Here is a 14,496-nt window from a genome sequence, read left to right as displayed (position 1 = left end):
CGGAAAAGTCTACCTGTTCTTAAGCGAGACAAAAACCCTCCATTTTGTGGGAGGGGGCATCGCGCGCCATGCAGCCCCCCCCCCCCCCATCGCATGTTTCTTCAGAAGTAAGTCCCACTAAATTCAACAGCGATGGAGTTTAAGTGTGCATTAGATACAGTCCTCAGGCTGCAATCCCATGTCAGTCTAACTTAAGTCCATTCATTTCAATGGGTTTACTCTAAGTAGGACAACCATTGGCTATAACCCTCAGACCCCGGACGTGTAAGGGGCGAGAGCCTTAGATTTCAGCTCTCTGAGATAGAGCGGTGAGAGTTATATAATTCTTCGGGGCGGGCTGTCTTTTGCCATGGCGGGAGAGCTGTGAGGAAAGACAGAAGAAGATGGAGAATTGGGGTTGTATCTAATGCTAGTCCTACTCAAGAGTAGATTCATTGCAATTAATGGGTCTTGAGTTAGACCGACGTAGGATTGCAGCCTGAGGATTGTATCTAATGCACACTTAAGCTCCATCACTGTTGAATTTTGTGGGACTTCTGAAGCAACTTGCGCAGGAGTGGGAGGGGGCTGCATGGCGCCCGATGCCCCCTCCCACAATATGGAGGGTGGTCGCCTCGCTTAAGGACGGGGCAGGCCTCCAGGGTACCCTCCAAGCCCGGGTGGAGCATCTTCTCAGGGCGGCTGGGTTGGGTGGTTCCCTTTCCCAGCCGATGGGGCTGCATTGCGGGGCTCTGGGCCGCATCCAAGAGAGGAGGAGCCTGCCGCTCCCCCCTCCCCGCGTTCAGGACTTGGCCGCGTATAAAGCGGCATCTGCGAAAGCGGCGCCTCCTTCTCCCCGCCAGGAACTTCTCGGACCTGCCCCCTGCCCTGAGTCCCTGACCAGCCACCTTTCTCTCTCTCTCTCTCTCCCGCGCCTCCGCCGCAGCCATGAGCCACTCCAGCAGCATCCGCGCCACCTCGTACCGCCGCACGTTTGGGCCACCCCCGATGCTGTCGCCGGTGTCCTACTCGTCCCGCCTGGCCGCGTCCTCTTCGGCCACGCGGCTGCTGAGCGCGACCTCGCCGGGGGCCTCGCTGCGCACTTACCGCGGCGCCGGCAGCAGCGGCGGCGCCTTGTTCTTGCGCTCCAGCACGCCGGCGGTGGTGCCGTCCTCGCGCTACGCCTACAGCAGCGCGGAGAAGCTGGACTTCTCGGTGGCCGATGCCCTGAACCAGGAGTTCCTGGCCACGCGGAGCAACGAGAAGCAGGAGCTGCAGGAGCTCAACGACCGCTTCGCCAGCTTCATCGAGAAAGTGCGCTACTTGGAGACGCAGAACGCCGCCCTGCTGGCCGAGCTGAGCCAGAGCCGCGCCCAGGAGCCCACCCGCGCCGGAGACCTCTTCCAGGACGAGCTCCGTGAGCTGCGCAGGCAGGTGGACGGGCTAGGCAAGGACCGCGACCGGCTGCAGGTCGAGAGGGACAACCTGGCCGAGGACTTGGCCGCTCTCAAGCAGAGGTAAGCGAGGGGGCGGGGCCGCCGGGACGCCGGGGTTCGTTCTCGTCCGGGGTGGGGAGCAGGGAAAGCAGTAACCTCGTTGCTTCGGTGTCTGGGCCCGATTCGGAGACCGAAGCAGAACTTTTGGCTTCTCTAGCTGGAGCGAGAGAGTTAAGAGAGGCGGGAGCCCAGATTCCTGGGTTCTCAAGCTCTAAATTTGGGGGGGGGGGGGTCCGAGGAAATTAACCTAGGGAAGGAATACTGTCTCTTTAAATCGGAGCTTCATTCGAGTCAGTATCTCAATGCGCAGACGCTGGGGCAGGGAAAGAGGAAGCCTCTGAACATATGCAGAGTGCCTCTCCCTGCTCGTGACTCAGCAAACTCTGCTAGCCCGCTTAGTTTGGGAATAGGAAGGAGGGATTCTAGGCAGGGCTCCCGTTAAGTTCTGGCACTCTCTTTTTAGACTCCTAACACCACCTTCTGTAGAGAAGAAGAGATTTAGCTGGTAGTAACAGCAGAGTGGAGGTTCCAGGTCTCCTCGCAAGCAGTGGGTTATTACAGCAAGATGGAGCTGGGACTGAACTCCGAAGAAGAGGGCCAGTCATTGAATACAGCAGAAAGCCAAGGGCCCCCTGTGTTCTGCCTCTCACCCTGAAGAGTGGCAGCCTAGTGATGGGTCGATTCAGGAAGGTGCAGAAATGAATTGGGACCTTCTGGGCTCTAATGTCAAATCGCTGCTCAACAATCAGAACAGTTTTTCTTTTGCATTCTAGCCTTTTCACTTTAGTGGGGATGGTCTAGGACTATACCGGGTTTATGGTTGCATCGCAGTATCTCTGGGATCTAACTATATACCCAATGCTGTATATCCACTCCTGGATTGCTGTATGCCCAAATCTGAGTTGTATATCCAATGCTAATGACTGAACAATGATGAAGGCTGCAATCTGATGCACACTTTCCTGGGAGTAAACCCTACAGAATACAATGGGACATCTTTCTGAGTAAATACTCACAGAATTGTGGGCATAACTGTGTAGGTCCAGGATTTGAAACATTTAACTTGGTCTTAGGGATTAGAGAGATGGTTACTTAGGGGCATCTGTGAGTCAGGACTTCTGAACTATTCCTAAACTGGAAGGGTTTACTAGAATCTCCCAGTTTCTGTTTCAGCTCTGGGCAAATATTGTTGGTGCTTCCAGATGAGGATTTTATTCTGCCATTGCCCAGCCTGATCCACAGAAATTTACGGTGTGTGTGTGTGGTTCAGACAATGATGTCTTCCACTCATAACCCTCCTGTTTTTTCCCACTACTTCTTCCATCCATCCTTTATTGCAGAAAATTTATTAAGAAAGGGAAGACACAATGCCTGCTCACTGGCAGTACTAGGAGCCCTCTGTCTAAAAACATCCTGCAGGGAGGTGGCTAAAGAGTGAGTGAGAAACTGTGTTCCAACCAGAACTTTCAGGAGAGATAGGTTTTGCACTGCAAATGGTAAAAAGATGGCTGGAGAGAAGTCGCAGTTGTAGATGGGAGGCTGATTGGTCCTTGAGATGAGCCAATGGGGTGAAAAGGGCGTGGCAGGCATGGTGCTCCACTAATGGGATGGGTCCAGCAAACATCATCTGGTGGTGGCCATGGCGGGGATGGATACTGAAGCACAGGAAGGCAAGGAACTCTGGCATCCAGAAAAGAGGAGAATGAGCTGACTATATGAGGTTGGAGAGTAAAGAATGGCACATGGGAAGAACCAGTAGGATGTTAGGGGTGGTGGTGGCAGGAGGGCTGAACCTTCTGACACATTTTGGTCCTTCCTCCTTTGGTTTTGTGGCGGACATGTGATATCTGGATGGGGTGGCTATTTGTGGAGCTTAGTATGAATCCCTTTAGCCCAGCCTTTCTCAACCGGCTGCCCCCCCCCCCAGATGTACTGGACTACAATTCCCATAATCCCACAGCTATTCTGGCTGTGGGATTATGGGAGTTGTAGTCCAACACATGTGGAGGGCAGCTGGCTGGGGAAGGCTGCTTTATAGCTTAAGAGGTCTGCATGTGAGGTGGCGACGCAATGGCACAATGGAGTCCCTGTGAGTTGGCAAAGGGCCAGGTGAAATAGATGCCAACATGGGTGGGGTACCTGCAACAATCTCTTAATGTAAAAAGGGGCTTGTAGTGCATTTGGGGTCCCATCTGGCTCACAGGAGAGAATGGCTTTCGTGCATACATCGCTGCTACCCATATTTCTTTTATTAAAAAAGGACTACAGCCGCACGATAAAAGAACGGAGCCTGCATTCCCCAAGGCACTGTGGGGTGGGGTTTGAGTTTCCGCATCCTGGCATAGCTCATGCGATGCCAGATTGAGGTGGGGGTGGAGGAAGAGAAGGAGGCAGATAAGCAGAAGGATCTGGAACCTGGAAGAGAGATGGGGCGTGTCCCCTTTATGCATGCAAAGTGATGGAGCTGCCTGTGATCCAACCTGTCCCTGCTCCTAATATGGACTTCTCTGGCAGGTTTTTGGGGCCAAGGGGAGATGCACCTGATGAGAAGGGTGTGGCCAAATGGTAGTACCCACCTGCATTTTGGAAAGAAAAAAAAACTTCTGTTTTCTCCAGTGGCGGATAACAATAGTAATTACCCTCAAAAAAAACCTGGAATCTGGGGAGGTCTTGAATGCTGCTGAAGCCTGCAAAGCATTTCTGGAATTACCTTAATTTCACTTGGTCTGCAGCTCCTCCTCCCAACCAAATCTCCCTAGTCCTAGTCCGGATACTTACCTTCTCCCCCTCTCTGCCTCCTGTATTGACTTTCTGATGGAATTAAACCTGTGGGCAGGACTTTTCATTCATGTACTCTTCTGTACAGCACCTAGCACAAAATCAAGGCATGTTCAGTAGCTGGAGAAGTTCATTCGACAGAACTGTTGAACCTCTTTCAGCCCAAGGGTCCCATTCAGTTCTGGAGAAGTTCTCAGCAGGGCCGGCCCTGCCATTACTCTGCTCCCTCACTTGCTCAGTCAGCCAGCAGCCTAGCTAACTACTTGCTTCTGCCTGCTCCCACCATGTGCCGCAGCCCCAACGACAGGGATCTCTGTAGAGGTCCCCCACCACCACAGAAATGAAAGCACAGCACAGGTTTTGTGGAAGGGCAGCCCCGCCCATGCTCCCACCTGGCATGCAAGAGGAAGGCTTGTCGGTGCTTCCTGCACCAATGGCCAAAGTAGGCACACACAGGCTGGGCAGGGCAAGGGGTGTGTGTGCAGCTGCAGCAGCACTGCTACCTTGCTTGAGGTGCCAGTGTGCCTTGGGCCAGGCCCTGCTCTTGGGGGCTGCATTCTAGTGGTGGGTGGGTCTGAAAGCAAAAGGGGCGGAACCAAAAAATGAAACAAAATCAGCAAGCTTTTACTGCCAGTAACTAAGGCCGTAGCAAGACCTAAGGTTTATCCCAGGATCATCCCTGCCTGAGCGCTGGATGCCCTGTGTGGCACTTAGATGAACAGGTTTGACCCCAGGACAATCCTGGGATAAACCTTAGGTCTAGCTACGGCTTAGAGGAGAACTTCAACCTATTCGGAGAGAGAAAAAACTGCACAAAAGCCAGGAAATCACCAAATGATCTGGGTTTGGGGAAAAGGAGGTGGGGCCTAGGGAAGGGGGTGGGGCCATCTGCAGAACACTGGCAGGCCAGAGGTGGACTCCAGCCTTGAGGTTCTGCTGTTGTGACCATGGGCTAATAATTAGGCATGACGGTCACCAGCAGAATCAGGGCATAGGCAGTAGCTCATATGTGCAGAGAGTTTGACTGGTTATTCCCTCCATCTTGGCCACTAAAGGGCATGAAGGGATTGTGGTTTGAGGGTTAAGGCGGAGTATGAACAGAGCTTAGGTTGCAGCTGGGTATTACAGCCAGTATAGAGCCCTATTTCTAGCTCTTTGCTATTGTCTTCCCTCTACAGGATGGATGAGGAAATGCACAAGCGAGAGGATGCTGAGAATAACCTGGTTCTGTTCCGCAAGGTGAGCAAAGCTATAGATGAGGGAAAGCAAGGGGAGTGGCACACTTGTTTTCATCTGCCACTTGGATGTCAAGGCTCAAGCCTAGTTCTTGTGGCTGCCCAAAATGGCATTCACCCGCTCCCCATTGTGCTGAACCAAGAAACCATGCTCCATCCCCTCACCCTTGTGCCAACCTGGCTGAGACAGGAGTCTTCAACCTTTTGGGGATGGTGGGCACATTCCGGATTTTGAGGGAGCGTTTTGGTCTCTCTCACAAAATGGCTGCCGCAGGAGTGGAACTTGCCTGTTCATAAAATAGCGGCCACAGTTGCTGGACAGAAAGCACCCCATTTCCCAGAAGGCAAACTGGTGAGACTGAAAAGAAAGTAACTTGCTCAGGAACTCAAGTGCAAGGCAGAGGTGGGGGTCTGAGCGCCAAAACACAAAGCCAGTTTTTTTGAACCCAGATAAAGGTGGTGCTGGAGGGCAGCCCTTGGTTTGCAGCATAGCAAAGAAAATAATTCTAAACGTCTTAGGAAATGAAATAAAAATCAGGAGGAGTGGGGAGCCTGGTGGGCACCAAGAGAGGTGTCCATAGGCACACTAGTGCCTGTGGGCACCATGTTGGAGACCCCAGGGCTAGGAGCATCTTGTCTGTTTTCCCTGGTCGTCCACTGTACCACTTCTAGTTGAAAGAGATGGGCTGTTCACCGTGGCTCTGATTGTGGTTTGTTTCTCCTCCCCGACATGGCAGGATGTGGATGATGCCACCCTTTCACGCTTGGAGCTGGAGCGCAAGATTGAATCCCTCATGGATGAAATTGAATTTCTCAAGAAACTACATGAAGAGGTAGGGAAAATAATGGGGCTGGCACCTGGGCAGGTGAAGGGCTCCCCAACTCCCTGGGCATAGAAATCTCCCCTTGCCTGGCTTGCTCAAAGGGTGGGACATTTGTCCTGGTTGCTGCTGCTGCCGCTTCCCCTGTATTATTATTATTATTTATTTATTTATATAGCACCATCAATGTACATGGTGCTGTACAGAGTAAAACAGTAAATAGCAAGACCCTGCCGCATAGGCTTACATTCTAATAAAATCATAATAAAACAATAAGGAGGGGAAGAGAATGCACCAAACAGGCACAGGGTAGGGTAAAACTAACAGTTGCATAAGGCTTCCGGATGAGATTCTGTGCCTGCCTAGCAACAGCGTATCTCTCCCCCCCCCCCCCAACCTAAGGGCTAGCCACAATGACAACATGCTCCTGGGGATGATGATGTCAGTCTTGGGTGGCAGATACGGGCTGCAGAGGAAGTGGTAGATAATATCGTTATCAGGAGAGATGAAGTGGATGAGTTTAGCAGGGACAGCTGGGCAGAGTACTTCTCATTTGTGAGGTCCTCAGAACCCTGCAGAAGCCGTGTTGCTTGTGCTCCATCTAGTGGTGGATAGCAGAAATGGAGTTGCATCCCCAGCTCCACCCTTGGATGTGTGGGCAGAATCACTTGTATCCGGGATTATGAACATAGATTTGCCGGGCTAACTTGGCTGATAAACCCTTGCATGCAGTGAGTAGTCGCTGACAACACTTTTTGCTGTTTCAACTGTCTGATGTTTCCTCTGGTGGCATCTGACCTGTGATGCTTCTGTTCTTTGTGTGCTACTCAATGGGCCTGTTCAGAAGAGACCTTAAACCCTGCTGGTTAAGGCTTTTGGTTAAGCAGCAGAGCTTAAAGTGTCTTGTGCGATGCGTTTTGCTAAACCCTGTTCACTCACTAACCACAGTCGGACCATCTGCAGCAAGGTTAGCAGCTCTAACTGTGGCTTAAAGTGTTGTGTGCGACAGCACTGGTTGTGGTTAGCGCTAACCCCAGAGAACCACAGTTTCACTAATCACAGAGCCTGAAGAGTCATCTGAACAGGCCCTTTGCAGTGGGTTCCCACGTCTTGTTACGTGTCCCTGCCTGGCCGGCCCTCTATGTTCTTCTGCCATTGCCGTGTGCCGTGTATTGCGTCTTATATATGACAGGCCTGCATCTGCTTGTGGATGTGTGCGTTTGTGTTTTGCGCTCCCTCTTTTGTGTGTCCTTTCACACAGCATGGCAGTGTGCATCAGTGGCGCATCCATGTATGTCTCTGATGTGCCCATCTGTGCCCGATGTACACAGGAGCTGCAAGACATGCAGGTGAGCATCCACAGCCAGCAGCAGGTGCAAGTGGAGGTGGAGCAGGCCAAGCCGGACCTGACGGCCGCTCTGCGAGAGATCCGCACCCAGTACGAGAGCATCGCTGTCAAGAATCTGCAGGAGTCGGAAGACTGGTACAAATCCAAGGTGCCTAAATTGGGTGTGACGACAAGGGGATGGGGTGGGGCATATTTTGACAGAGTGGCTGGGCAGTGTTAATGGATAGCAGTAGATCTGGGTTCAAATCTCTGTGTAGCTTTTAAACTCCCTGGCTAGCCCGCCATTCAGGGCTGCTGTGAGGATAAATTTGTGCAAAGCCCACATATACTGTCCTGAGCTCCTTCAAGGCAGTGTGTGGGGTGCATAGATTGATGGGTGGGTGGTGCAAGTCTGGAGGAGGGACCATAGGGGTCAAGCGCATGCTTGGCATGCAGAAGGAGCCCTGTTCAATCCCTGGCAACTGAAAAGGATCAGGCAACACTTGATAGCAACGGCCTCTGCCTGAGCCTCTGGAGAGCCCCTGCCAGCCAGAGCAGACAATACTGGACTAGATAGAAAAAGAGTCTGTCCAAGTATCAGGCAGCTTCCTATGTCCTCCATGTTCCTATATGCAGGGAGCCACAAGTCTGGGCTGCCCTTGCTAGCCAAGCCAAAACTTCTGGTTGCCAGCTTCTCCCCCACCCACCCCGCCCTGTTTGCTGGAGGCAAGTGCCTCTAGTTCATAGCAAAGGCATCCTTGGCAACCTTTCCTGTGGGAACCGTAGGCAGGGAGCCTTCTGGCTTCAGTCGATGCTTGACGCTGGGTTGCTGAGCCCCAGTGCTGAACAACGGCAGGAAGCCTTCCCCTCCCTGCTTCTTTTTCCAGCAGGGTGCTTTCTCTCTGCGGCCACCAAGAAATAAGGCAACGAGATGATAAGCCATTGTCTGTGAGCCCTCTTGGAGAGTTCCCCATCAGAAAGTAGTAGAGCTACTTGAGAAAGGGCCCTGCGAACACCGGCCAGGTTTTGCAGTTACATCATCAGTGCGTGTGCGCGCGCACACACACAAATAGTTGATTATTCCTAGGTCTGGATAGTGCCAGGATTCGGGCTCTTTCCCTTGTCTTGACACCCCCCCCCCACTTCCTTGCAGTTTGCTGACCTGTCGGACGCAGCCAACCGGAACCATGAGGCCCTCCGCCAGGCGAAGCACGAGATGAATGAATCCCGGCGCCAGATCCAGAGTCTCACCTGCGAGGTGGATGGGCTCAAAGGAACCGTGAGTAGGCCTGCCGGTCCTCTATTGAGCCTCTTTTCCCTTCTGTTGGGGCAGCCGCAAGGCCCTCCTGTCCTTGCTGAGCTCTCTGCTCTGTGTCCCAAGGTGGAGGGTCCTGTTGCACCTGTGTCTTGCTTGTGGGGTCCCAGTTAACAGCTGTTTGGCCGCTGTGTGAACAGAGTGCTGAACTAGATGGACCCGTGGTCTGATCCATCAGGGCTTTTCTTACGTTCTTATGGTCGATCGGCAGGGGAAACAATGCAGTATGTGTTGTTCCCTCCCCCGTGTCCCGGGCGCATGACCAGCATTTCCCTAATTACTTGTGCTGCGTCACAGGTTGTCTAAACCCAGCGCATGGCGGAAGTGGCTTCTTACCCATCCCGCAACCCATGACTTGCAGTATGGGTTTTGGGGTGGGTGAGAAGCCACTACTGCCGCATGCCGAGTTCAGATGACAGGGCAACTCATGATGCAGTGTGGGTAGTTAGGGAAATGCTGGTCACGCAAGCGGGGGCAGCAACCCGTGCTGCATTGTTTCCCCCACTGACTGTCCGAACGCGGCCAGAGTGTTGTGTACTTGGGAGGTGGGACATGTTCAGTTTTGGAAGTCAGGCATTAACTCTGAGCCTACAAGCCTGCTGCTTGCTCACTCACAAATTAGAAGCAGGATTTCAGGGTCGGTGGCTTTTGGGGAAGGGGCTTGGGCCTCAGCCTAGATTTTTATACATTTACCCCCTTATGCCTGCCAGAACGAAGCCTTGCTGAGGCAAATGCGGGATATGGAGGACCAATACGGGGCTGAGATGGGCTCGTACCAGGACACAGTGTCACGGCTGGAGCAGGAGATCCATCACATGAAGGAAGAGATGGCTCGGCACCTGCGAGAATACCAGGATCTGCTGAACGTTAAGATGGCTCTTGACATTGAGATAGCCACCTACCGCAAGCTGCTGGAAGGGGAGGAGAGCCGGTGGGTAACTGCTGGGAAGGAACTCCCCTCTAGAAGGGGTTTTCAGCCATTTTGGGCCCAAGGGCAACTGTTGGAATTTTTAGAGTGTCCCAGACACTGTCACAAAATGGCTGCCATTGTGGGAATGGCCAGTCCCAAAACACCCATTTCACAGAAAGCAAAATGGTGAGGCTGTAAGACAAGTAATTTGCCAAAGAAACCGAGCACAAGGCAGAGGTGGGTTCTGAGCTCCCAGACACAAAGCCACTCCTTTGAACCTAGTTCTCTGCTCAAACAGAACACCCATTTCACAGAACCCAGACTCCCTCTCTGGCCTAGTTCACATGATCCCTAAAATAGCCCTTGGGTTGTGGGTAGTTTCTTAACCACACCAACAACCCACTTTCGTTGGGTTCGGTCGTCACAGTAGGCCACGGCAACTGCCCACTGTGGCTTGAATATTCAAAATAGCCACAGGCACATGCCACAGTGGGCTGCAGTGATTGTGCAAACCAGGCCTGTTTCTGCTATCCAATTCACTTCCCTTTCACACAGGGTCACCACCCAAACAGACACACATTTTCTTACTGGATACCCCCTCCCCCAAACCTCTCTCAGGCTCACCCCCTAACCCTTTTTCACACGTTTGAGCACACACAAGATCCCCCCTCCCCCCAAACTTTCTCTTTCACATGCACACATAGGGCCCAGAGCCATTCTGGAGAAATGAAGATGGAGGGCAGCCTACAAGCCAGGTGTTTCACTTCGTAGCATGCCCCCCACTGCCTGAAACCTTTTTAAAAATTAATGTTAAAAAAATCTGGTTGGGGCCAGAGATCTAGCAGGTGCTGAGGGAGGTACACCCTGGTACACACAGGTGCTGTATTGGGAAAAGTAGCCCCTCTAGATTTGCATAGTTCAGTCCATCTCCTTACAGTGGGGGCAGAGGGAGGGCAGGCGTTGCCTCTGCAATATGGACGAGGAAGAGGAATTTCAGAGGGGAAATTTGGGGACTACATTGCCGGAGCTTTACTGCCCTGCTCACTGCCTTGTGTTCCCTTTCAGGATTGCTGTGCCTGTCCAATCCATGGCATCACTGAGCATCAAAACAACAAGTAAGCCATAAAGCTCCATATGCGGGATGTGTCAAAAATGCCACACGTGTGCTGCTGCATATTATTGTGGGCTTCTAGGAGAGTAGACGCAAAGATTTGATGCTCACTGCTTTTCCTTTCATTGATCGATGTCTCGCTCAGAGCTGAGTCATGGTTGTCTTTGCTGGGAGCACACTAGTCTCTGCTACCGAGAACCCCCCCCCCCCCGCGCCCCCCAGCACAGACAGTTTAAGCTTAGTCTTCATTGCTGGGAACAAGGCGGGAAGGTGCCACCCCCTACCCCCAACCTCCTCCCCGGTTCTAACGCCTCCTGATTTTTTGCAACTCAGCTTGGAATCTTATTCAAGTGGGGCTGGGGGTGGAGGGGAGGAGGGGAGAGGAGCACTTTGAAGCTGCTGAGCCTGCTGTCCTAAACATTCCCCCTTATAGTTTCAGAACCGGAGCCAACTGTAGAGACCCACACCAGGAAGACAGTGTTGATCAAAACTATTGAGACCCGAGATGGGGAGGTGAGTTTGTTACCATCTCCAAATTGGAGTGTGTGTGTGTGTGTGTGTGTGTGTGTGTGTGTGTGTGTGTGTGTGAGAGAGAGAGAGAGAGAGAGAGAGAGAGAGAGAGAGAGAGAGAGAGAGAGAGAGAAAGTGGGGGGGACTTAGTATCTTGGTGGGATCTGAAGTTGTGGGAATATCTAAGCCGGGGCATTGAAGTTCTTTCAATCTGAGGGTTAAATTCCATTTCAGAGAAGCGTGTGTGTGTTTGTGTGTATTCCAGTGGTGGGTGGGCCAAAAATACGAGGATATTTTACCTTAAAGCTCTTTCTGCCAGTAACAGAGCCTTTGAGAATGGGGGGATGGGGACGGCCGCACCAAAAACCACCAAACAATTGATGATCAGGGGAAAGGAGGTGGACCACTGGAGAAGGGCCAGATTGGTACCCCAGGTAGGCTGGATTTGGCTTCAGGCCCCAAGTTCTGTAGCCCTGGATCTATAGAGTGGATTGTATCTAGGTTTCACTGCAGGCCACTGGAATTCCTACCCAGCACAGGTTAAATCATTGTTTGCAGTCTTTAACGACTGCAGCAGCCTACCCCGAGTTGATGCCCTCCGGATCTTCAACTTCCATCTGCCCTATTTCCTGTTAGGCACGCTGGGAGTTGTGGTCCAAAACATCTGGAGTAGAGGTGGGCAATAAGTAGGTCTCCAGATGTGTTGGTCTTCAACTCCCAGCATTCTTGACTATTGGCCATGCTAGCAGGGGGCTTCTGGGATCTGAAGTCCCAAACATCGGGAGACCTACCTTCTGCCCAGCCCTGATTTAGAGGATAGAGGTTGGGGACAGCTGGACTTGGAAGCCTTTTCTAAATTAAAAACACACACATTACTTTTGTACTCAATACCAAATTCTGTCTCTGTGTGTGTGTGTGTGTTACACCCAGCACTGCCTACAGCTCTGTGGATAGGTTAGCTATGCTTGTTCCACTCTCAGCCATGTCCCTGTCCAAAACTTTGGCCATTCCCTCCCCTTTGGCTCTGACCCCATGCCTTGCCTTTTTATCCCCTGCAGGTGGTGACTGAATCAAGGAAAGAGCAGAGAGCTGAGATAGAGAAGTGAAGTCAGCCACGCCGGGCGACTTCCCCATGCCGTGGAGATGGGCACTAAAGCAAACCAATGTGCAGAAGTCCCAGCAGCAGATCCCCATTTCTTCACCAAGCCGCACTGGCCTTACTTACTTAGGAGGAGGACGATACCTCTTGCCTCCGTCAGCCTTCCCACACTGCTCCAGGCTTCCTGAGCCAGCTCCACCCTTTTGTGTGCACCTCTAGCCTTCCTGGGGGCAGCCTGGCTGTGATCCCAGCAATAAACACACACGGGCTGGGGTGTGGGGGCACTGCCCTCCTGCCCTCCTCTTCCACTGCCTCCTACCTCTCTCTACCACACAGTCTCTCCTCTTGCCCAGTAAGGTCCCATCCCACCCCATATTGTCATGGAGGAGAGACAGGTTGCCTTCCTGTAAAGCACCATGCACTGATCCACATCAGCACAGGTTTGCCAGATACGTTTAGATTCAAACGCTGAGAAGGAGGAGGAGGAGGTCCACCGATCATGGTGGCTGTCCGAGCTCTTGATGTCTGGCAGGTTTAGCTAGGGACACCAACCCAGAAACACCAAAGAGGACCGAAAGCTTGGTCATCGCCATCTAACTCCGTGAGCTGACCACTTGAGACCAATCACTGCTCTCACAGAGTCTCAACAGGGAACAACCTTAATCAAGATTATAACGAAGAGCTATGTATCATTATGTCCCCAGTTCAAATTTTACCTCTGCCGTGAACTCACTTGGTGACCTTAGGTAGGTAAGCCAGTCTCCCTCTCCCCCTCCCTCTCTGTAACATGGGCAGAATAACACTTGACTTATTTTACAGGGTTATTGTAAGGATGATGATGAGATAAATGCATGTGAAGTGTTTTGGATACTTGAATGTGATAGGCCGGGGTGGGCAACTTGTGGCCTTCCAAACGTTGGGCCTACACCTCCCATCAGCCCTCACCCTTGGTTGTGTTGGCAAGGGCTGATGGCAGTTCTAGGCCAAAGCATCTGGAGAGCCCACAGTTGCCCACCCCTGTGGTAGATAAATGCTAGGTATTATTCTTTAAGGACACAGTCCTATAATTGCCTGAGAGTAGACTCCATTAAATTCAGTGGGACTTAGTTCTAGGTAGATGTGCATAGGGTGACGCTGTAAGTTTTCGCAAGTGTACCCAAGATGAATGCATACAAAAGGGAGTATTAATTCATTGTTTTTAAATACTACAATTTGCAGGGGAATCTAAAAAATCTCTTAAAAGAAAAAAGAAAAAGGACAGGCCACTAGTAAGTTGATTCTTCTGGGGTGACACTAATTCTTAGCCCTGAAGAGTCCTCTAGTGACAATCTTGCCACCCAACGCTATAGATGTTTACTCAGAACTAAGTCCCAGTAAACTGTTGGACTTATTCCCAGCCATTCCTTTCTTTTTATCACAGCCTTAAAGTGACATTACTCTGCCTTCAGAAAGAATTGCCTCTAAAGTGGTAGCCCCTTTCCCCAATCTGATGAATGTCAGTCCTCGGGGAAGACATGTTTAACTCATCTCACTTATTCCACCTGGCCCCTAAGCACCCTCTGCCTCCTCTGCTATCTTCCTTATCTTCTCATGCAGCCAATCACACACCATTCCCTTTGCTACAAGTTCTACGAAGAATGGAAAGGCACCCCAGTCATTTCTGCTCTTACTGGTCAGGAATGCTACTGGACTCCCTCTTCATCTGTATTGCATACAGGTCAGTGTTATAGATGTGAGGCAGCCTGATGAGCCTGGAGTGTCTCTGGAATACAGGGAAACACTTAGGCATAGCTTTTACACAATCCAAGCTAACATGGTTTCTAAAAAAATGTAATAAACAGGGAAAATGCATACATCCAGCAATTGTGATTCCTTACCATTAACAAGAGTTGATTACTTAATGCTAGACACATGG

General features: G+C 51.6%; 1 protein-coding gene across 1 annotated transcript; it reads left to right on the top strand.

Moving 5' to 3' along the window:
- The first annotated feature begins 847 nt into the window (after positions 1 to 847).
- PRPH (peripherin) lies at positions 848 to 13,706 on the top strand. Its single transcript, XM_063119940.1, has 9 exons — positions 848 to 1,496; positions 5,432 to 5,492; positions 6,226 to 6,321; positions 7,641 to 7,805; positions 8,790 to 8,915; positions 9,662 to 9,882; positions 10,927 to 10,976; positions 11,406 to 11,485; positions 12,541 to 13,706. Exons 1-9 carry the CDS (start codon positions 928 to 930, stop codon positions 12,586 to 12,588), a joined length of 1,416 nt encoding a protein of 471 aa, XP_062976010.1. The 5' UTR covers positions 848 to 927; the 3' UTR covers positions 12,589 to 13,706.
- Positions 13,707 to 14,496: the final 790 nt, after the last annotated feature.

This window comes from Elgaria multicarinata, chromosome 3 (genome assembly GCF_023053635.1).
Source record: "Elgaria multicarinata webbii isolate HBS135686 ecotype San Diego chromosome 3, rElgMul1.1.pri, whole genome shotgun sequence".
Classification (NCBI taxonomy): domain Eukaryota; kingdom Metazoa; phylum Chordata; class Lepidosauria; order Squamata; family Anguidae; genus Elgaria; species Elgaria multicarinata.
The sequence above is the reverse complement of the archived record's forward strand: the minus strand, read 5'-3'. Positions and strand labels throughout refer to the sequence as shown.

What these genes read in the sequence shown, in the direction of transcription:
- PRPH (XM_063119940.1), top strand. Translation starts at nt 928, where the DNA reads ATGAGCCACTCCAGCAGCATCCGCGCCACCTCGTACCGCCGCACGTTT. An exon ending in ACCTGGTTCTGTTCCGCAAG is followed by an intron (nt 5,493 to 6,225) that starts GTGAGCAAAGCT and finishes CCGACATGGCAG; the next exon opens with GATGTGGATGATGCCACCCT. An exon ending in TCAAGAAACTACATGAAGAG is followed by an intron (nt 6,322 to 7,640) that starts GTAGGGAAAATA and finishes CGATGTACACAG; the next exon opens with GAGCTGCAAGACATGCAGGT.